Source organism: Podarcis vaucheri, assembly GCF_965113315.1.
Source record: "Podarcis vaucheri genome assembly, chromosome: 1".
Taxonomy (NCBI): domain Eukaryota; kingdom Metazoa; phylum Chordata; class Lepidosauria; order Squamata; family Lacertidae; genus Podarcis; species Podarcis vaucheri.
Window position 1 is genome coordinate 139,604,147 of NC_138759.1, and position 22,778 is coordinate 139,626,924.

The 22,778-nt window shown below is 44.5% G+C and overlaps 1 protein-coding gene and 1 long non-coding RNA gene across 3 annotated transcripts in view; one reads left to right on the forward strand and one right to left on the reverse strand.

Annotated features, from left to right (window-relative positions):
• Positions 1 to 21,582, forward strand: part of KANSL1L (KAT8 regulatory NSL complex subunit 1 like) — a 54,446-nt gene extending 32,864 nt beyond the window's left edge. For both annotated transcript variants that reach the window (XM_082228085.1, XM_082228084.1), the window contains exons 12-16: positions 907 to 961; positions 7,029 to 7,138; positions 15,598 to 15,766; positions 19,479 to 19,769; positions 19,858 to 21,582. In XM_082228085.1, the coding sequence (XP_082084211.1) occupies positions 907 to 961; positions 7,029 to 7,138; positions 15,598 to 15,766; positions 19,479 to 19,715 (571 nt within the window). In that variant the 3' untranslated portion in view covers positions 19,716 to 19,769; positions 19,858 to 21,582. The remainder of the gene's footprint in view (positions 1 to 906; positions 962 to 7,028; positions 7,139 to 15,597; positions 15,767 to 19,478; positions 19,770 to 19,857) is intronic.
• Positions 800 to 19,508, reverse strand: LOC309535401. Its single transcript, XR_014221243.1, has 2 exons — positions 19,451 to 19,508; positions 800 to 940 (listed from the first exon to the last, which is right to left on the reverse strand). It is a non-coding gene; the product is annotated as an uncharacterized lncRNA (long non-coding RNA).
• Positions 21,583 to 22,778: the final 1,196 nt, after the last annotated feature.

Here is a 22,778-nt window from a genome sequence, read left to right on the forward strand (position 1 = left end):
ATATATATTCCTCCCAGTGGGTTATGTTCTGGAATACACATTCAAGAATGCATCAAAACATTCTGATAGAACTGTAGCTGTTTCAGAATTTCTCTGTGAAAGCAGTCAGGATTTGCTTGCCCTTAACTGGTTTCAGCAGAGCCAAATCCTGATTAGTTCCATAACACTGTCATGATTCCTGACTGGACAGGACTGTAGTCAATGAGGAGCTGTCCTGCTTTTGTTTTATTCTGTTACATTAAAAATGATGCCAAAGCATCAGTAGGAAATTATGCCTGCAAACAAGTGTGAAAAGCAGTATTAAAAAACTGGAAGGTAGGGTTCAAAAGGCTTTATCCACCCCATGAAAGCATGTTATTTGCCATTAGAACAGAGGACAAATATTTTAAAGTCTCGTGCTGAGCCAGATAAATTAATTGCGTCACTGATATCAAAAGCTCTTTAAGCAGTGAAAGCAAAGAGTCTTGATTTTGCATCATATGAGGCTTCTTCAAATGTGTTTAGATTAAGCTGCTTTGGTCAGTGTCCAGAATTCATTGAAAATCATCATCATTCATGGGTACATGTCAATCCTAGATTAAATTTGTGCATTTTTTCTGCTTTTCAAGTATACACCAGTGAGTTTTTACTGTCAGATTTAGTTAACTAATTGCAGCTCGCTTTGCCCATAAAGCAACCAACTTTATAGTACTTAGAGGAGGCAGATGAGCAAAATAGTGGCTAGAGAGCGTCCAGTTCATATCAGCTTATAGTCAATGGATTTAAACTAGACAAGCACTAACCATACACAGAAATTCAATTATTTCATTTGTTGAATTAGTGTATTTGTAGTGTTTACTATGCAAAATGATTTTTCACAATGTGACAGAGATGAATTGTGCATTGAGGAATCTTTTCCATCAACAGCTGGAGAACTGTTAACCTCGAGCCTTTGGGAAGCCTGCATGAAGAAGAAGAAAAGGTTGGTTGTGTTTCCATCCATCTGATAATTTATAACATTGCTTTTGTTTTATCCAGTAGTTTTGTAGATCTCTTAGAGCTGGAAACTATTTCCCCTCCCAAAATAAACAGTATCCTTGACACACACTTGCATGTTTATGAATTATACAAGCAAGGAAAGGAAACAATAAGATCAGAAATATTGTATGAATGTTTTCTTAAGGTATTGGCTAACTAGTGCTTGAAGGTTCACAAAAATAAGTTACATCAGCCTTTTCAGAAGTACACCTTGAATGACCCCAAAGCCATTTTCACTTGCAACATCTACTGTTAAATTCTGGCTGAAATATCTTTGCTGAACAAGTTTTTTTATGGGTTATTGGAGAACATATGTTCCTGCTTCAGTCTTTCAGAGAGGAAACTTAGTCAAAATCAAGCAAGCTGTCACCCATTTCTCAAAATTTGCTTGCCTGTACTGCAGGGTTATCATGTTCCTCCTTCAGCTGAAAATAGTAATTTAATGAATGACATCTATTTAGACAGGGCTGCTATATCACATACACTGCCATATTTCACAATCTGGCAATGCAAAAAGTAGAGTAAGCACATTTAATAAATCATAATAGAGCCGCACATGGACACCACAAACCTAGATTTATATATTCACGGATGCCAGGGAGGTGCAGGTCCTGCAAGTCCTATACACATTGAACAACCCTACAGTAGGCACAGGCAAGAACTCTGGTTACCTAAATCATTTACCTAAACCAGTTTGGTTTTACATAGCTATCACTGCTCTTTATGCCTTTTGTTTCCCCCCGACCTATGTGTATGTCAGCCTGCGAGTATATTTCATACCTCTAATAATAATAATGATAATAATAATAATAATAATAATAATAATAATAATAATAATAATAATAATTTATTATTTATACCCCGCCCATCTGGCTGGGTTTCCCCAGCCACTCTGGGCGGCTTCCAAAAGAATATTAAAATACTATGATACATCAAACATTAAAAGCTTCCCTAAACAGGGCTGCCTTCAGATGTCTTCTAAAAGTCTGGTAGTTGTTTATCGCTTTGACATCTGGTGGGAGGGCGTTCCACAGGGTGGGCGCCACTACCGAGAAGGCCCTCTGCCTGGTTCCCTGTAACTTGGCTTCTCGCAGGGAGAGAACCGCCAGAAGGCCCTCGGTACTGGACCTCAGTGTCCGGGTAGAACGATGGAGGTGGAGACGCTCCTTCAGGTATACTGGACCGAGGCCGTTTAGGGCTTTAAAGGTCAGCACCAACACTTTGAATTGTGCTCGGAAACGTACTGGGAGCCAATGTAGGTCTTTCAAGACCGGTGTTATATGGTCTCGGCGGCCGTTCCCAGTCACCAGTCTGGCTGCTGCATTCTGGATTAGTTGTAGTTTCCGGGTCACCTTCAAAGGTAGCCCCACATAGAGCGCATTGCAGTAGTCCAAGCGGGAGGTAACCAGAGCATGCACCACTCTGGCGAGGCAGTCCACAGGCAGGCAGGGTCTCAGCCTGCGTACCAGATGGAGCTGGTAAACAGCTGCCCTGGACACAGATTTAACCTGTGCCTCCATGGACAGCTGTGAGTCCAAGATGACTCCCAGGCTGCGCATCTGGTCCTTCAGGGGCACGGTTACCCCATTCAGGACCAGGGAATCCCTCACACCTGCCCGCCTCCTGTCCCCCAGAAACAGTACTTCTGTCTTGTCAGGATTCAATCTCAATCTGTTTGCCGCCATCCATCCTCCAACCGCCTCCAGACACTCACACAGGACTGTCACCGCCTTCACTGGTTCTGATTTGAAAGAAAGGTAGAACTGGGTATCATCTGCATACTGATGAACACCCAGCCCAAACCCCCTGATGATCTCTCCCAGCGGCTGCATGTAGATGTTGAAAAGCATGGGGGAGAGGACAGAACCCTGAGGCACCCCACAAGTGAGAGCCCAGGGGTCTGAACACTCATCCCCCACCACCACTTTCTGAACACGGCCCAGGAGGAAGGAGCGGAACCACTGTATGACAGTGCCCCCAGCTCCCAGCCCCTCAAGACGGTCCAGAAGGATGTTATGGTCGATGGTATCAAACGCCGCTGAGAGATCCAGCAGAACTAGGAAACAGCTCTCACCCTTGTCCCTAGCCCGCCGGAGATCATCAACCAGTGCGACCAAGGCAGTTTCCGTCCCGTGATGAGGCCTGAATCCCGATTGGAAGGGATCCAAATGGTCCGCTTCTTCCAGGCGTGCCTGGAGTTGTTCAGCAACCACTCGCTCAATCACCTTGCCCAAGAATGGAAGATTTGAGACTGGGCGATAGTTGGCCATCGTGGCCACATCTAAAGATGGTTTTTTAAGAAGCGGTTTAATAACCGCCTCTTTCAGCGGGTCTGGGAAGGCTCCCTCACAGAGGGAAGCATTCACCACCCCACGAAGCCCATCGCCCAGCCCTTCCCAGCTAGCTTTTATAAGCCAGGATGGACAAGGGTCAAGGAGACAGGTGGTTGGTTTCACTCGTCCAAGCAGCCTGTCCACATCCTCTGAGGTAACAGATTGGAAAGGGTGCTTTCAAAGGGTGCTCATCAATGGTTCCTCTTCATCCTGGAGAAGAGTGACTAGTGGGGTGCCACAGGGTTCTGTCTTGGGCCCGGTCTTATTCAACATCTTTATCAACGACTTGGATGATGGACTCAAGGGCATCCTGATCAAATTTGCAGATGACACCAAACTGGGAGGGGTGGCTAACACCCCAGAGGACAGGATCACACTTCAAAACGACCTTGACAGATTAGAGAACTGGGCAAAAATAAACAAGATGAATTTTAACAGGGAGAAATGTAAAGTATTGCACTTGGGCAAAAAAAATGAGAGGCACAAATACAAGATGGGTGACACCTGGCTTGAGAGCAGTACATGTGAAAAGGATCTAGGAGTCTTGGTTGACCACAAACTTGACATGAGCCAACAGTGTGACGCGGCAGCTAAAAAAGCCAATGCAATTCTGGGCTGCATCAATAGGAGTATAGCATCTAGATCAAGGGAAGTAATAGTGCCACTGTATTCTGCTCTGGTCAGACCACACCTGGAGTACTGTGTCCAGTTCTGGGCACCACAATTCAAGAAGGACACTGACAAACTGGAACGTGTCCAGAGGAGGGCAACCAAAATGGTCAAAGGCCTGGAAACGATGCCTTATGAGGAACGGCTAAGGGAGCTGGGCATGTTTAGCCTGGAGAAGAGGAGGTTAAGGGGTGATATGATAGCCATGTTCAAATATATAAAAGGATGTCACATGGAGGAGGGAGAAAGGTTGTTTTCTGCTGCTCCGGAGAAGCGGACACGGAGCAATGGATCCAAACTACAAGAAAGAAGATTCCACCTAAACATTAGGAAGAACTTCCTGACAGTGAGAGCTGTTCGACAGTGGAATTTGCTGCCAAGGAGTGTGGTGGAGTCTCCTACTTTGGAGGTCTTTAAGCAGAGGCTTGACAACCATATGTCAGGAGTGCTCTGATGGTGTTTCCTGCTTGGCAGGGGGTTGGACTCGATGGCCCTTGTGGTCTCTTCCAACTCTATGATTCTATGATTCTATGATTCTATGGAATTGATCCCACGCAATTTGACTAGACAGAACTCTAGCACTCTCCCGCCCCGGCCCTGCTCCCACGGTGGCGTCTACCTCTTCCCGAATCTGAGCGACTTTATCTGCAAAATCATTGCAGGAGAACATGTGGCCCGTACTGGGCCCCGATGTAGCAGGTGGTTTCGCTAAATTGCGGACCACCTGAAAAAGTCTCCTGCTGCTGTTTTCTGCAGATGCAATAGAGGCGGCGAAGAAAGCCTTCTTCGCCGTCGCTACCGCCACTTGGTAGGCTCGACATTGAGCTCTAACCTGTGTCCGGTCAGCTTCAGAATGGGTCATCCGCCACCGGCGCTCTAGCCGTCTCAACGATTGTTTCATTGCCCTCAGATCCGTGGAAAACCACGGGGCTGTCCGGGCTCCATGCAATCGGAGAGGGCGCTTCGGAGCCAAACAGTCAATAGCCCTGGTTAACTCCACATTCCAGCGGGCCACCAGGGAATCAGCTGAAAGGCCATCAACATGGGATAAAGCATCCCCTACCGCTCTCTGGAAACCATTTGGATCCATTAAGTGGCGGGGGCGGACCATCTGAATCGGTCCCACCTCCCTGCAGAGGGGAAGGGTTGCGGAGAAGTCAAGTTGCACCAGGAAGTGGTCTGACCATGGCACTTCTTTTGTTTCGCTTTTTCTTAGTGTCAGAACACCAACATCCATGGAGGTAAACACCAGGTCCAAGGCATGTCCGCGGCTATGGGTTGGGCCAAACTTATTCAGGGACAGCCCCATGGAGGCCATGCTTTCCACGAAGTCCCGAGCGGCTCCTTGTAAGGTTGTGTCGGCATGGATATTAAAATCCCCTAGGACAACCAAACTAGGTGTCTCCAGGAGAACATCCGCCACAACCTGAAGCAGCTCGGGCAGGGAATCCTTGGTGCAGCGGGGAGGTCGGTACACCAAAAGGAATCCAACTTCCAGAACATGCACTCAGAGAACTGGGTCTTCCCAATAGGATGCCTGGTGCAAACTAATGACTTCCTAAAAATCACTGCAACCCCCCCTCCCCGCCCACAAGGCCTGGGTTGCTGTGCGTGAGAGAAACCTGGTGGACAAGCAGCGGCAAGAACAGGCCCATCTGCTTCACCCAACCAAGTCTCTGTTACACAAGCCAGGTCAAATCCTCCATCCATGATCAAGTCATGGATGGCAGTGGTCTTATGAATCATTGACCTGGCATTGCACAGCAGCACCTTCAGGTCATGTGGGTATCCCTTGCTGATTCTAGTATCTGTCCGGACAGGACCAGACCCGGAGGCAGGGATAGTCCTCAGACAACGACTAAACCTGCCTCCTCTGTAATGACATGGTCTGGTCTTAGCGTAACTCCTCCTCCTACCCGTGATCACTGAGATCGGTTATCCCAGCGCATCCCCCTCTGTGGAACATGCCCCAGCCATTTTGTTGGCTGGGACCCACTCCCCGGCAGCCCTGACCCCTTCCCTTAAGAACAAAGTAAGACCTTAAAACAATAAAAATCCCCAGAAAACAAAAAACAATACAAATGAAAAACTATAAAAATTACAAATCCATTAAAATCAAACAAATTCCCAACTAAACATCCATCCCACCCCCATCCCCGTCCCCGCATATACAGAAAATAAAAGGAAAAAGAAAAGGAACATTTTAAAACATTTTAAAAAGAACTCTGCGCCCCTCCGGATCCCCCTGTCAGGCCCTGCCCTGGGCCAGAGGGTGAGTGGCAGGAAGGAGCAGGGCCCCCAGACACCTACACAGGAGAGTCCTCCTGGGCAGCAGACGCAGCAGTCCCTGTGAGGCCTGTCAGGCCCTGCCCCGGGCCAGAGGGTGAGTGGCAGGAAGGAGCAGGGCCCCCAGACACCCACACAGGAGAGTCCTCTGATGAAATAAGCCTGCTCCACCCAGCTCCGCCCCCTTTCATGACGTATTTATGATGTATTGGGGCTACTTCAGGTTTGGGGCAATTGCGCATCTAACGCACCTAAACCGGGAGTTGCCTGTATAAACAGCTTCATGTAGCACTAAAATACACGTTCTGACCAGAAATTGACCAGTATCAGTTTCACATACTGTATAAACATTTTAAAGTAATACTCTGCCCAGGATAGTAAAATAACCTGTGAAAGAATTGTGTCTTTTTACGGTTGAAACATTGGTGTTTTATTCTTACCAAAAAATTAATGTATGTTCTAGAGATGTTTCAAGTTTTAAATTTGTATAGCTATAAAATGTGTTTTATAGACATACATCTAGGTTGCTTTTTTGCAGTTATTGTTGTTTGGTTTGATTTCCTTTTGGTTTTTCCACAAAAGCGTATGCTACAATAAATTTTGCTAGGCTTTAAGGTGCCACAAGACTCTGGGCAAGATCCAGCATCACGACAGTTGATACAACATCATTTCCCCTCTTCCCCTTATAAACAATGTTTATAATCTGGGCACTTTAATATTTAGGCAGAAGATCTGTCAGATGATGCCTATGCTTCGCGTCATGTAAACTACGAAGACAAAGAGAGAGCACGGTGGTCGCTGTGGCAACAGTGTCGATGGCCCAGAAGGAACAGGCAGGTTGATACCTATATAAGAGAAATGGTTTAGTCATGTTGGCCACATGATCTGGAAAGCTGTCTTTGGACAAATGCCGGCTCCCTCTGCCTGAAGCGAAATAAGTGCCGTGGTTCATAGTCACCTTTGACTGGACTTAACCGTCCAGGGGTCCTTTACCAAGAACTTGCAGCCTCATAGCCAGTTATCCTAAGAAACGTATGATATGATATTTTTCTGGAACTATTTTTTTTTTATAATGATATTTATTGAAAAAAGAATTTTTAAAATTACAAAGGAAAAAAAAGACAAAATTACAGAGAAAAAAGACAAAAATAAAAAAATAAAAAATAAAAACGTAATTTTCAGATTCTCCACTTTCATTACCTTCTTTCCATGACCACCTCCTCCTCCCATCTCTTGTATCTTGATTAATAATTGTCACAGCAAATCCTTTTCATAATTCATAATATTCTGTCATTACATTACCTTGCTCTATCTTATAAAAAACCTTAAAACTTAAATCTTATTTTTACCAGCTTCTCATAACCATTACCTTTTTACCCAGTTCTTTAAACATTCTTACAAGAGCCAAGTAATTTCATTTCAACATTTTTGCAACGTTCATAAAACATTTCTGATGATAAAAAAGAGAATAAAAACAATCCAATCTTCTTCCAGCGTCCCCTCCCCCCGGTCCTGGGATTGTCAGTCCTTTTTATCCCATTAGTCTGGCACATTAACCTGGTGATCTTATATCCGAGGCCTTCAAATATCTTCCATGTCCCTACCACAGTTCTTCTTCATATTTTCCTTTCACTCATGGGAACTCCAGCTTGGTAGTGTTTTTGACCCTTTTCAACAAATCAGCCCCTTTCTCATAGTCCAGACTAGACTCCATGTGGTATTTTAAAACATGTTTCAAATTCCCGCCAAGATTGGAAGTCCCAACAGCTCCAAACCTCTGACGGCCCATTGCCAGATTCGGAAAGTCCAAACATCCCTGCATAGTGGGGTCAGTCCAACCCCCCATTTCCAGCCAAACTTTGTCTTTCCAAATCTGGTTTTTTCCAAGTTCATTTATCAAATCCAAAGGTTCATTTTCTTGCTGGGCCAAAAGTCCCTCCATCCCTGGTGCCCAAGATTCAGCAAGATCCTCTTCTTTCAGTTGTTCTGTCATGGCACGCTCCTGTTTTGGTTCCTGGGTGGGCTCCATATAGTTTCCAACTACCTGTTCAAAGGTTCTGGCCGCATTAGTCATAAAATCCGTCTTCTGACTTAACCGATCCAATAGGGCATTTATTTTACAGAAAGCACCCAACAGTGCTTCTGAAGGCATTGTCTTACAAGGTCAGAAATCCTTTCCCACAGTTGTAATCAGTAACAGCTGCAAGTTCCCAGGATTTAGTTACAATTTCACAGTTCCCCTCTAGGGGGAAAAAACTTCTGGTTGTTCTTTTCCTTGAAAACAATAGCAACAAAGTTTCTTTTTTAAGATATTTTGTCCATATTTCTTCTTTTAAAAGACGAAAGGAAACAATGGAGTCACAATGTTTCTCTTCTTTTAACTATCTGTCAAAGCATTTATTTCTGGTCAGTGAGCTTCAAACATCAGATCTGACACCCCGCTCCAGGGTCAGGACGGTGGAAAATTACTTTGCTTTAGCTTCACTTTTGCAGGTTTAAACGGCTCAGGAAAAAGTCCCCCTTCTTCTCCTGCTACCGAAGGGGGGTTCAGCGATTTTAAATGATGAAAGTTAAGAGCCAGTGTGGTGTAGTGGTTAAGAGCGGTAGTCTCGTAATCTCGGGAACCGGGTTCGCGTCTCCGCTCCTCCACATGCAGCTGCTGGGTGACCTTGGGCCAGTCACACTTCTTTGAAGTCTCTCAGCCCCACTCACCTCACAGAGGGTTTGTTGTGGGGGAGGAAGGGAAAGGAGAATGTTAGCCGCTTTGTTGTTGGTTTTTTATAAATTTTTTTATTGGTTTTTCACAATTTTTATAAACACAAACATTACACAATACAAACAAACACATAAACAAACATGTATAATTTCGAATCCTTTTTTCTTAAACCTTACTTCACCGACTTGAAGGGCATCAGTTGAAGAAGGAGCAAAAAGGGTTAGATCCATCTTTTAGATTTAGGGGAGCTAGTCTCAAACGTTTGTTGGGGGAGATCTAGGTGTTTTTTTTGTGTTATTTGTCCTGTCTTCAAGCTTTTTATGATGGAGGACCTCTGTAGCCAACCCCAACGACACGATCTCAAGATGGAAGGGGAGGGAACAGCTGCAGTCGCCTGCGATTCCTGCGCAATGTTTGCCATCTTGCCAAAGGTTGCAGGCAGCTTTACCTGCAGCAATTGCATGTTGATTGCCCTCTTAAAAGACAAAGTCCAGCAACTGGAGGAACGTGTAGCTACGCTCCAAAGAATTAGAGAGCTGGAGCTCTTCTTGGAAGCAACAGAGCACACCGTCTCCACCAAGGAGGAGACAGGGGACTCCCCTGAGAAGGAGTCTAGTTCACCAACACAGGAGCCAGATATATGGAGAAACGTGACTCAAAGAAGTAGGAGGCCCAGGGTTCACTCTGATTGCTTAGAAATACACAATCGCTTTGAGGTCCTCTCCCCTAGCATGGAAGACGAAGAGCAGACTCCATTTGAGGATCTCTCCCTCATTACAGTCGATCAGGTATATGAAGACGAGCAGCAAAGTCAGTCCTCAGGGAATGTGCAGGCGACCTTGGAACGGACAGCTCACGGAAGAACCCCGACCAAACCCAAGAGGAGGCGTGTAGTGGTGATAGAGGATTCCCTACTGAGGGGAACAGAAGCAGTGATCTGTGGGCCTGACAAGATGTCTCGGGAAGTGTGCTGTCTCCCCGGGGCTAAGATCCAAGATGTAACTGAACGACTGCAAGGAATCATAAAACCCACTGACAAATACCCCTTCCTCTTGGTTCATGTGGGAACCAACGACACTGCAAGCAATAGCCTCCAGAAGATCAAAAGAGACTACGAGGCTCTCGGCAGGAAATTGAAGCAACTAAATGCACAAATTGTCATCTCATCTGTCCTCCCAGTTGAACGACGTGGCCCAGGGAGAGAGGGGAAAATAGTGGAAGTGAACAGCTGGCTTCGCAAATGGTGTAAACAGGAACGGTTTGGATTCTTAGATCACGGACTGCAGTTTCTTGAAGATGGACTTCTGGCAAGTGATGGGCTGCATCTCACAACGGTTGGGAGAAATGTTTTTGCCAAAAATCTCAGAAACCTCATCAGGAGGGCTTTAAACTGACTAATGTGGGGGAGGGAGACAGTGCTCCTGAAGGTAGGAGTCTATCAATTAATGAAGATGATCATCCAAATGTCATAGACCAAATGGAGCAAACAGCACGCGGACCTAGTGGTGGGAGGAAAAAATCCTTAAATAAGAGACACGGGGGAATGATTAATGGTCTTCAATGTCTGTACACTAATGCGCAAAGCATGGGAAATAAACAAGATGAGTTTGAGCTCTTGGTACAGCAAACTAAATATGACATAATAGGCATCACTGAAACCTGGTGGGATAAGTCCCACGATTGGAATGTAATAATGGGGGGATACAATCTATTTCAGAGAAACAGACCAGACAAGAAAGGAGGAGGAGTGGCTTTATATGTCAGGGATGTGTATACCTGTGAAGAGATCCAAGATTTAGATCCTCAAAGCCAAAGTGAGAGCATTTGGGTCAAAATTAAGGGAGAGAAGAATAACAGAGACCTCATTGTGGGAGTTTACTATAGATCCCCAAGCCAAACGGAGGACATAGATGATGCCTTCCTGGAACAGATGGCCAAGCATGCAAAAGGAAGGGAGATAGTAGTAATGGGGGACTTCAATTACCCGGATATTTGTTGGACGTCAAACTCAGCCAAGAGCATAAGGTCAAACAGATTCCTCACTGGCCTTGCAGACAACTTCATTGTCCAGAAAGTGGGAGAAGCAACAAGAGGAACAGCCATTTTAGATCTGGTCCTAACCAATGTTGATGACCTGGTTAGTGGGGTAGAAGTGGAAGGATCATTAGGCGCGAGTGATCATGCTCTTCTGAAGTTTACTATACAGCGGAAAGGAGCAGCCAAGCATACTAGGACTCAATTTCTTGACTTTAAGAAAGCCGACTTCATAAAACTTAGGGAAGTGCTGGGTGAGATCCCATGGACAACAATACTAAAAGGAAAGGGAGTTCATGATGGCTGGGAGTTTGTTAAGAGGGAGATACTAAAAGCACAACGTCAGGCAATACCAATGAGACGGAAACATGGAAGGTGCCTAAAGAAGCCAGGGTGGCTATCTAAAGAACTTTTAACTGAATTAAGATTAAAAAAGGATGTGTACAAAAAATGGAAAAGGGGGGAAACCACCAAAGAGGAATTCAAACAAATAGCCAGCACGTGTAGACACAAAGTCAGAAAAGCTAAAGCACAGAATGAACTCAGGCTTGCTAGAGAGGTTAAAAGCAACAAAAAAGGCTTTTATGGGTATGTTCGTAGCAAAAGGAAGAACAAAGAAACAATGGGGTCACTCAGAGGAGAAGATGGTGAAATGCAAACAGGGGACACAGAAAAGGCTGAACTCCTCAATGCCTTCTTTGCCTCAGTCTTCTCCGATAAAGAAAACAATGCCCGACCTGAAGAATTTGGAGCAAATGATTCAGCAAAGGAAACACAGCCCAGAATAACTAAGGAGATAGTACAAGAATATTTGGCTAGTTTAGATGTATTCAAGTCTCCAGGGCCAGATGAACTGCATCCAAGAGTATTAAAAGAACTGGCAGATGTGATCTCAGAACCACTGGCAGTCATCTTTGAGAATTCCTGGAGAACAGGCGAAGTCCCGGCAGACTGGAGGAGGGCAAATGTTGTCCCTATTTTCAAAAAGGGGAAAAGAGAGGACCCAAATAATTACCGCCCAGTCAGTCTGACATCAATAGCAGGGAAGATTCTGGAACAGATCATTAAGCAAACAGTCTGTGAGCACCTAGAAAGGAATGCTGTGATCACCAATAGTCAGCATGGATTTCTGAAAAATAAGTCATGTCAGAATAACCTGATCTCGTTTTTTGACAGAATTACAAGCCTGGTAGATGAAGGGAACGCAGTGGATGTAGCCTACCTTGATTTCAGCAAGGCATTTGACAAGGTGCCCCATGATATTCTTGTAAAGAAGCTGGTAAAATGCGGTCTTGACTATGCTACCACTCAGTGGATTTGTAACTGGCTGACTGACCGAACCCAAAGGGTGCTCATCAATGGTTCCTCTTCATCCTGGAGAAGAGTGACTAGTGGGGTGCCACAGGGTTCTGTCTTGGGCCCGGTCTTATTCAACATCTTTATCAACGACTTGGATGATGGACTCAAGGGCATCCTGATCAAATTTGCAGATGACACCAAACTGGGAGGGGTGGCTAACACCCCAGAGGACAGGATCACACTTCAAAACGACCTTGACAGATTAGAGAACTGGGCAAAAATAAACAAGATGAATTTTAACAGGGAGAAATGTAAAGTATTGCAGTTGGGCAAAAAAAATGAGAGGCACAAATACAAGATGGGTGACACCTGGCTTGAGAGCAGTACATGTGAAAAGGATCTAGGAGTCTTGGTTGACCACAAACTTGACATGAGCCAACAGTGTGATGCGGCAGCTAAAAAAGCCAATGCAATTCTGGGCTGCATCAATAGGAGTATAGCATCTAGATCAAGGGAAGTAATAGTGCCACTGTATTCTGCTCTGGTCAGACCACACCTGGAGTACTGTGTCCAGTTCTGGGCACCACAATTCAAGAAGGACACTGACAAACTGGAACGTGTCCAGAGGAGGGCAACCAAAATGGTCAAAGGCCTGGAAACGATGCCTTATGAGGAACGGCTAAGGGATCTGGGCATGTTTAGCCTGGAGAAGAGGAGGTTAAGGGGTGATATGATAGCCATGTTCAAATATATAAAAGGATGTCACATAGAGGAGGGAGAAAGGTTGTTTTCTGCTGCTCCGGAGAAGCGGACACGGAGCAATGGATCCAAACTACAAGAAAGAAGATTCCACCTAAACATTAGGAAGAACTTCCTGACAGTAAGAGCTGTTCGACAGTGGAATTTGCTGCCAAGGAGTGTGGTGGAGTCTCCTCCTTTGGAGGTCTTTAAGCAGAGGCTTGACAACCATATGTCAGGAGTGCTCTGATGGTGTTTCCTGCTTGGCAGGGGGTTGGACTCGATGGCCCTTGTGGTCTCTTCCAACTCTATGATTCTATGATTCTATGACTTCCCCATACCTCCCCTTTCTGCATCCAAATTTCCAAATTTGTTTCAGCAAATCCTGCCCCTTGGTTTTGTCAGATTTTCCCTTATTCTTTTCTTTTACTTAATCTTTTACAGCTGTAATCCCCTTTTTTCTAAAACCTCAACATTTTAGTATTCCTTAATTTTACAATGTTTCTTAAGATAAATTTTAAATTTCTTCCAGTCTTCATCCGCCGTCTCTTTCCCCTGGTCACGGATTCTGCCAGTCATTTCAGCCAGTCCCATGTAGTCTATCACCTTCATCTGCCATTCTTCCAGAGTGGGTAGATCTTGTGTCTTCCAATACTTTGCGATGAGTATTCTTGCTGCTGTTGTAGCATACATAAAAAAAGTTCTATCTTTCTTTGGCACCAATTGGCCGACAATGCCCAAGAGAAAGGCCTCTGGTTTCTTAGGGAAAGTACATTTAAGTACCTTTTTCATTTCATTATATATCATTTCCCGGAAAGCCTTAATCTTCGGGCACGTCCACCAAAGGTGATAAAAAGTACCTTCAGTTTCTTTACATTTCCAACACTTATTATCAGGCAAATGGTAGATTTTTGCTAGCTTGACTGGGGTCATGTACCACCTATAGATCATTTTCATAATATTTTCCTTTAAGGCATTACATGCCGTAAATTTTATACCGGTGGTCCACAACTGTTCCCAGTCAGCAAACATAATGTTATGACCAATGTCCTGTGCCCACTTAATCATAGCTGATTTAACTGTTTCATCTTGTGTATTCCATTTCAGCAACGAGTTATACATTCTTGACAGATTCTTAGCATTGGGTTCTAACAGAATGTTAGCCGCTTTGAGACTCCTTAAAGGGAGTGAAAGGCGGAATATCAAATCCAAACTCTTCTTCTTCTTCTTCTTTAAAAGTGATTTTTAAGGCTCTAGTTTGCGTTGTCTTTGCTTTGTTCTGACTACAAGGAAACGGAAGGGTGACTTCCTGTTTAAACCTTCCCGTTTCAGTACCAAATTAGGGTTAATTTTAAAGTCCAAATTCCTTTTTATTTCGCCAGTTCTTATTTGAAGTCCAAATATTTAATGTTCCAGTACTCACGGTTGGTTATTTTAGATGCCAAATTGTCCCAGGAAAAAGGCAGCGCTCTCCGGCAACGGCTATGCGGCTTTGCTCCACAGAAAAAGCAATTAACTCACAGTACCGCGCCACTTCCCCCTCTTCACTTCAGAGCCCGTTTATGGGTTCCTTTGTGGGTTGGGGGGGTGCTAAGGGTGCCCGCCGAGTCCCACGGTCACAGGCTTCATCCACCTGTGATTTCCAAAAGGGTCCCCGCTACGCCGCAACGGAAAAGACCCGTTTCATGCGGAGCTAGTCCCTCCAGTTCAGAGGGAGTCCGCCATTGCCGGTGGCGCCACCCCGGCAATAGTTTCTGGAACTATTATTGCTCAAATAGCGCCCCCCCCAATCAAATAGCGATATTAAAATTTCACTAAAATATATTGCATGTTTCACACACAACTTTGAATAACTAAGGAAAGTGTTTATTAAATGCTGTTTAATGCCCTGTCCCAGTAAAGATTATAGAAAAGGATGTGGTAGGACAGCACACAGGAGGGTCCTACACTTTGCTACTCTTAAATGCAAGATTTCTTATACAGGCAACTTTCCGTTTATGCACATTCAAGGCATGCATCGCTGCAAACCCTATACGCATCGCTGCAAATCCTGCAAAAATTGCCCTAAAAGAGTGCAAAAACGAAAATAATGCCTAGCAATCCTACAAGCCTTTGCAATTCCATGAGCCTTTGCACCAACCTCAGGCCTGTGGAAAGTTGGGAGTCTGCGCAAGGAGGTTTGGAGGGAGCGATTGTGGTGGAGTTTTTTTTTTTTAAAGGGCTTTTCAAGGGTTTCCGGAGCTTAGAGGTGGTTTGCAGGCTTTCTCATTCTCAGTGGTCTTCCCCATATATGTGATTTCACTTACCGTGAATGTATGGTGCCTTGGAATGCAACACCCACACAAATAGGGAATTGCTTGTATACAGTTGTCTGCATTCAATTTTTGGGTTTTCCTTTCAAAATATTAAGATATTTTAATTCTACCCCCTTAAAATATGACAGCATCTTATTTTCCATTAGATGGTTTCTGTTTGGAAAAAACTGGAGCTTTGTCTCATTAATAGAACATATAGCAGAAGTTCTGACGGAGAAGATCCAGCATTGAAAGAGAAACAAGGCGACACTGACTTAATATCTGATTTTTCTGAAAACATTGCTGACGTTACTTCAGAAATCCAGAGTTCTCTCTGCCTTAGGGAGTCACAGTCTTCAGAAAGAAACCAAAAAACAAAGGTAAAATATATATATTTAGTAATAGCTGGGTGTGTTAACTTGAGTCGCACTGACAGAAGGGACCAAAACCTGCTATCTATAAACCTTTTTGCTTTAAATTATTTAGCATTATATGTATTAAAAGTGTAAAACTAATTTAAAGGTCCACATTGTGGTGGTGGGTTTGTTTGTTTTTATTAATTTTTTTTAAAAAAAACAAATTAAAGCTAGTATTTTTTGTTGACTATACTATACTGTTTTTAATTGTGCTATGTAGCAGTCACTAAGAATGTGAGCTAGAAAATCCCTGGTCATCCCTTACCTCAGTCCTGAACTCACTGTGGGGTGTAATACTACAAATCTAGCCCAGTGGGGCTTACTTCTGAGTAGATATGTATAGAATTACCCTGCATGACTGAAATCAAATGCACTTTCCTTTAAGTACCGTAAATTTCGCTCTATAACACGCAGTTTTTTTCTCCTAAAAAGTAAGGTGAAATGTCTGTGCGTGTTATTGAGCGAATGTGTGGTCCCTGGAGCTGACTCGCCGGAGCGCAGGGGTAAAATAGGCAAAAATCAGGCAAAAATAAGATCGGGCGGGCGGGCGGAGGGAAGACGGAAGCTGTTGCTTTCCTGCAATCTGCCTCAGGGTCTTACTGCCCACCGGCTTCTGTTGCTGCGTTTGCTCAAACTCAACAAAGAGCAGGGAATCCCCTGCCCTCCTGGCAAGCAGAGGGTTAAGGAAATGATCGAGTCCTTCCTTCTAATTCTTCCCTAGCCACACACACTGCGTGCAGGCTCCAGCCCACCACTTCCTCCTCTCCGTTCTCTAGGGACTCGCAGGCAGCCGAAAAGCATGCAGGTGGGAGAGAGAGAGAGAGAGAGAGAGAGGGCTGGCTTGGGGGGGGGGACGACTTTTGCTTTACAATGGTAGGTTTCTCATTTCTTTTCCAAAAGCAGAGAGCCCTGCCCCCAGGCCCCCTCCAAATTACAGCTTCTCCAAGCAATGTACTGCTGGAGGGAGACAGTATGCTTGTTTGGAAGAGAAACCCTGCTTCCCTGCTCGTAAGTAACAGCAGGCTGGATTGCAGAGTGAGACATGGAAATCTCTGGATTCATATGCTGTATATCAAATATCTTAATCAATACTTTCTACACGCGGCTGGTAAATCAGAATCTCCTGAGCCAGGAGGATTACACCATCTCTCCTCTCCCCTTCATTAAAAGCCTAACACTCTTCTTTGAAGAAGTATAATGTGAGAATGTTTTTTTTATATATATATATATATTTTAAAGTTCATTTCCTCATTGTGCACTATACACTGATAATTGCTGCCACAATAACAATTGATTGAAAATGGAATTTAGTCCCCCCCCCCCCATAGAGAGCTGTTCTTCAAACGTTTAGCCTTAATACAGTGGCTGATGTAATACCCTTCTGCTTCACTAGGCATTTTATATAGGGACATTAAAATTGTTTTCTACATCTTGGCAGATGAAAAAAAGTGTGTTACATGCCCTATTGCCCAAAAGTGTGCAAGCACAGAGCAAAGGTTGCAGTGACAGAGGTGGCCAAAAAAGAAATACCGTAAATAAAAAAGAAATCATACTTCGTATATCCTGTCTGTTTTATCCTTAATAGGGACTTTTATTTGGCCACCGTTCTAGGGACTCGCAGGCAGCCGAAAAACATGCAGGTGGGAGAGAGAGAAAGAGAGAGGGCTGGCTTGGGGGGGGACTTTTGCTTTGCTTTCCTCCTCCCCCCCACCCCGTTAAACCCCTCCCCTGCATTCTTAGCCAGCTGCTTCTCCGCACACCCCTCTTGTGCTCCTTGTCCCTTCTGTGTTTTTTCTTCCCTCCCCATTTAAAACGTGCTGACAAAGCACGGATCCACATGGATCCTCAGGATTTTTGCATTGGGCTACTCCAAACTCACTGTCAGATCACATGTCTGTGGCCACAGCATGAACCACAAAAACCATACATCCACTGTTTCATTTTGAATTTTTTTTTTTTCTTGTTTTCCTCCTCTAAAAACTACGTGCGTGTTATGGTCTGGTGCGTGTTATAGAGCGAAAAATACGGTAAGTCCCATTAAACATAGTGTCAGCGGCTGCCTCAGGTCTCAGCTCACAAAAGACCAACGCCAAGCTCTTCTTATATACAAGGATGTTTATTGCAGTTCATTATTGGTTCCACAACCGGGGCGCGCAGCCCCTAGTCTCTAACGTCAGACATTTGAAGTCCCCTCTGAATCGGTCCCGCCTCTACACCAACTTAAGAGGCTTGTGCTAGACCACCTCTTCCTGTCTTTCCTTTTCCGCAGGGTCTTTCTGCCCCCCTGGGTTCCTTCCCTCCTGCTCTCTCCTGAAGCGGATCCCTCAGATGCCTGTTCCACCCTCCTTCGTGCTTTGGGGCTGGGCTCCTCCTCCGGGCTTTCTCCATTTCCGCGCGCCTCCACATTTGAACTTGGCGCGCGCTCGCTACCCCTGACCTTCCTTTTGACACTTACACTACTCCCTGTACTACTCTCCGCCTCTTCCGGCAGGACGTTCTCCCCCGATCTCCTTCCCCTGTCTCTTTCCTGCTCCGCTCCGTGTGTCACACTGGGAACCCCCCTCTCTTCCCTTCGTTCCTGCTGGGAAGCCAGCCCCGATCTCCCACTCCCGCTCGGGGTTTCCCTGCTGCTTCCCTGCTCCTGGCAGGTCCCCCCTGTGACCCCCCTTGTCCTGACTAGGGGCGCCCCCTCCTGAGAATCCTCCGATTCACTTGAGAGACTCATGGAAGATCTCAAGTCATTGTCATCCTCTTCCCCACTGTCCTGGGATTCTTCCTCGTCGTTCTCCGTCTCCTCCCTCACCTGTGCCTCTGTCTCTGAACCACTGACACATAGTTAGCTTTATTCTGAGAATTCAGGGATTGGATTGCAAAAGGCCTCAAGAGGGGAGGCACTAAGATCTTGGTTTCATAACCTTCATCAAGATAATGTCGTTCTGGGGAGGTAGCAGGCAGGAAGGTTGTTTGTACTACAGAGAGAATATGTGAAGAACATCAACATTATTTTTTTGTTACCGTATTTTTCGTCCTATAAGGCGCACCGGCCCATAAGACGCACCTCATTTTTTTTGGGGGGGGGGGAATGAATTAAAAACAATTATTCCCCCCCCAGCCCTGGCTGCCGCCCCAAGCCTTGCGCTCACCTGCCCGAAGCAGGTGCCGCCCCAAGCCTCGTGCACCCGGTGGGACCTCCTGCCGGGCGCGCGAGGCTTGCAGACACTCGCCCAAAGCAAGGGGAGCCCTCCGGAGGGCTCCCCGTGCTTCGGGCGACAGGCTGCCGCCCCAAGCCTCGCGCACCCGGTGCTTGAGGAGAGATCCGCGAAGCCTGGACGCGCTGAGATCAGCGCGCACAGGCTTCGGGATGCCGGCAACTCTCCCCAAGCAGCGGGAGCGTTCCCGCTGCTTGCCGAGAGGTCCGTGAAGCCTGGAGAGCGAGAGGGGTCGGTGCGCACCTACCGCTCTCGCTCTCCAGGCTTCAGCGAAAGCCTGCATTCGCCCCATAAGACGCACCCACATTTCCCCTTCATTTTTGGAGGGGAAAAAGTGCGTCTTATAGGGCGAAAAATACGGTAATTACAAAGACTGTTCATAAAGTGGAAGATAAACAATGTTAAGAAAACACTACTGCTTATTTTCAGTTGAATTCACCTCTTTCTCTCTCTTTCATTCCTTTCAGTCTGTTCTTTGGGAACGTCGGTCTTTTCCACTAAAGGTTGAAGAAGCAGGTGCTTTACTATGCCAAGATCAGATAACAGATCAGCAAGAGAATTCAGATGCGGCCATCCCCAGTGACTTTGACTGTACCTCACATGCTGCCTTCAGTTTACCAAATAACCAGCCACAAAAGAAAAGCTCTCCCAATGAGCTGGAAGAGTACAACTTGGGAATTGGCAGCATGAAAAAACAGAGGTGACAGAAAGTAATGCAGTTCATCAAGAAAGCTGACAAAAGTGAAAGAATGTGTAAGGTAAAAATATTTTAATGCTCCTAAAAGTGCTAACAGCTTTTGACTCACAGTATTTTAAATTACAACACAGATTTTGTCTTTTTTATAGTTTTGACAGGCAGGATAAGAGCCCAAGAGATGTAAAGAGTGAATGCTCTTAAACTGCAACCACCTTTGCCTACACATCTGAAAGGAAGACCTATTTTAAATGTACGTATGGTTGCTGTGCAGCAGAATAAGGTTTTTCCCGATAGCTATGCAACAATTTCAAATGAACACAGAAAAAGCTACCCAAGAAGTTGTTTTTGTAAGTGGCAGGAGCACACAAGTCTACTGTCCTCTTAAGGAATCTGGTTTGCCCAGTGATACATCAAGCACTGTAAATGTGATGAATGGTTACTCAATTCTTACTATAGAAAGACAAAAAGCTTTGTGGAAAGAAAAATCAATTGAAATAATTGATTTTCTGAATTTCACAATGGATATTTTTCATTTTTGAGTGCCAGGGAAGGACTAAGAATTAGAAATACTATACTTTAGCTACTTAGCATTTTTATTATAACTTATTTTAAACACTTTGCCTAGCCTACAAAAACTATTATATTACACCTGAGCAGATTTCTGAGTATCCATTTCATATTTTGCATTAGCTAAAAAACTACAACATTTAATTAAATGTCAATAATACAAACAAGGCAATAGCAATGTTTTAGATACTGAGGGAAAACCAAATTATTTTCATACTCAAATTCCAGATTGCAGTGTGTGGAATGTTACCTGCATCCTCCCGTGATGCTAAGTGTTGAAAAGCATCACATTCAGTGATGTTAATGCAATATGACTGTATGCTGCTGTGAAACCAAATAGCTCTTCTGTGAGGAACTGTTGAAGGTTTTAAGAAAAGCCCACTTGTTAAGCAAGCTTTTCTTCAATGCCATGTCCAATTGTAGTCCCCCCCTCCCCACTCTGGACTGGAAGTACACTGGATATTGTAAAAATGTTCAGTTGCATTTCTACACTACAGACTGTTAAGATTGTAGCTTACTGCAAATTTGGTTTTTAACTTTTAAAAATACTTTTTGTCCAATGAATTAAATTTTTAATCTTATCTCTGACACAACTATTTTAAATGCAAGTTTTTAAAATTAAAAAATTATTTCTGTACACTACAGTGTGACGTTGATAGATTGAGATGCTGAACAGAAAGATGAACCATGTACCCCTTTAGGAGCTCAGATTTTGTATGTAATATCACAAATCATGATTATGGCATGACATTGTTGGCTTATTTGTATAATGGATGATGAGCTGGCTAGTCTTTCCCTCTTCTATCTCTTCTGAATTTTTTCCAGGCCTGGGTAGCAGTTTGAGAGAAACTGCAGCGCCATAACTAAAGAGTGGCAGTTCTTACTTAGTATGCCCTTCAAAACTTTTTAAGCAATATGATTACTGCAAGATAATTGAAATAACAGCACCCTAGAGAATAAATTAGCCAGCTTGTCTTTACTCTTACCACACACACACCAGGCCCCAGCCTGATAAGAGTATCCTTAGAATCTGTATACCATGTGTTTGAACCTGTCCTCCTGCTAGCCAACAGCAGAGTTGACTCTTCCTGGGCATAGCATCTGTCTCCCAAATCTTTTCTAATGCTTTATTTGCAACACTGTCATGAAAATAGTGCACTTAGGAGCTGGCCAGAACTCTATTCTTAAATGTGACCAAAATAGCACAAGTAGCAAAGGGTGTGTATTTAAATGAAATGAATTTATTTGGTTCACTCTTAAATCCAACTTCATTTTCTCCCTATAATAAATGGAGAGCTGATCTGCAACCACTCTTAACTCTTTACTGTACTGGTCAAGTTTCTCTGGCTATAATATTTAGAAAGACATACTACAGCTCTCAAAGAACTCTTCTTACAAATTAGTTTGTCTGATGTTGTGTCGACTTCCATTTATCCAATTGGTCACAACTAAAATGGCTGTATATCCAGCACATTCTGTATTTATTGTAAAATACTGGATGCCATAACATAATTCACCTGTTTACCTCTGCATACAGCTACTGTACCTGTCCCCAAAAGTATTATTTTACACCCTTCATTCAGTGTTTCAGATTTGTAGAGGATTAACTTGGGAGTCGGCTATTTTTCGCCCCATAGGACGCACCGGCCCATAAAGCGCACCTAGTTTTTTTTGGGGGGGGGGAGGAAAAAAAGTTGATTCCCCCCCCCCCAGGCGCGGGGCTGGGGCGGGGGAAGCCCGAGCTTAACTGGACCCCAGCCCCCAGAACAGGCAGCTCTCCGCAAGTCGTGGGAGCCCAGCGCTGGGCTCCCACCGCTTGTGGAGAGCTGCACAAAGCCTGGAGAGTCCAAGAGCGATGGCGAAGTTGCGCGCAGCTTTGCCATCGCTCTCGGAGCTGGGGGGATAGCTTCCTTTTTTTAATATAAATATTTATTAAAGTTTTCACAATATTACATAAAATAAGAAATAAAAAACAGTTAAAAATAATTCCATCTTTACATCACTTATCTTTCATTTACTTGTTTCCCGGACCTCCTCATACCTCCCTTTTTTGTATTCCAGTTCAATTTATTAGTTCAGCAATTCCTTTCCCTCCTTATTATCCTGAGGTTTAATCATAATATATTATAACATTAAATTCTTACCTATTAAAAATCCAATTTTTCCATATTCTTTTAAACCATTACCGCTAGAAACCACTTAACTTCAATCCAACATCATTCTAACATTCCTTAATTTTGCAATATTTCTGTAAATAGTCTTTGAATTTCCTCCAATCTTCTTCCTACTGGTCTCGGATTCTGCCAGTCATTTCCGCCAATTCCATGTAGTCCATGGGGGGATAGCTTCCTGGAGCCTGGAGAGCGAGAGGGGTCGGTGCGCACCGACCCGTCTTGCTCTCCAGGCTTCAGCGAAAGCCTGTATTCGCCCCATAGGATGCACACACATTTCCCCTTCATTTTTGGAGGGGAAAAAGTGCGTCCTATAGTGCGAAAAATACGGT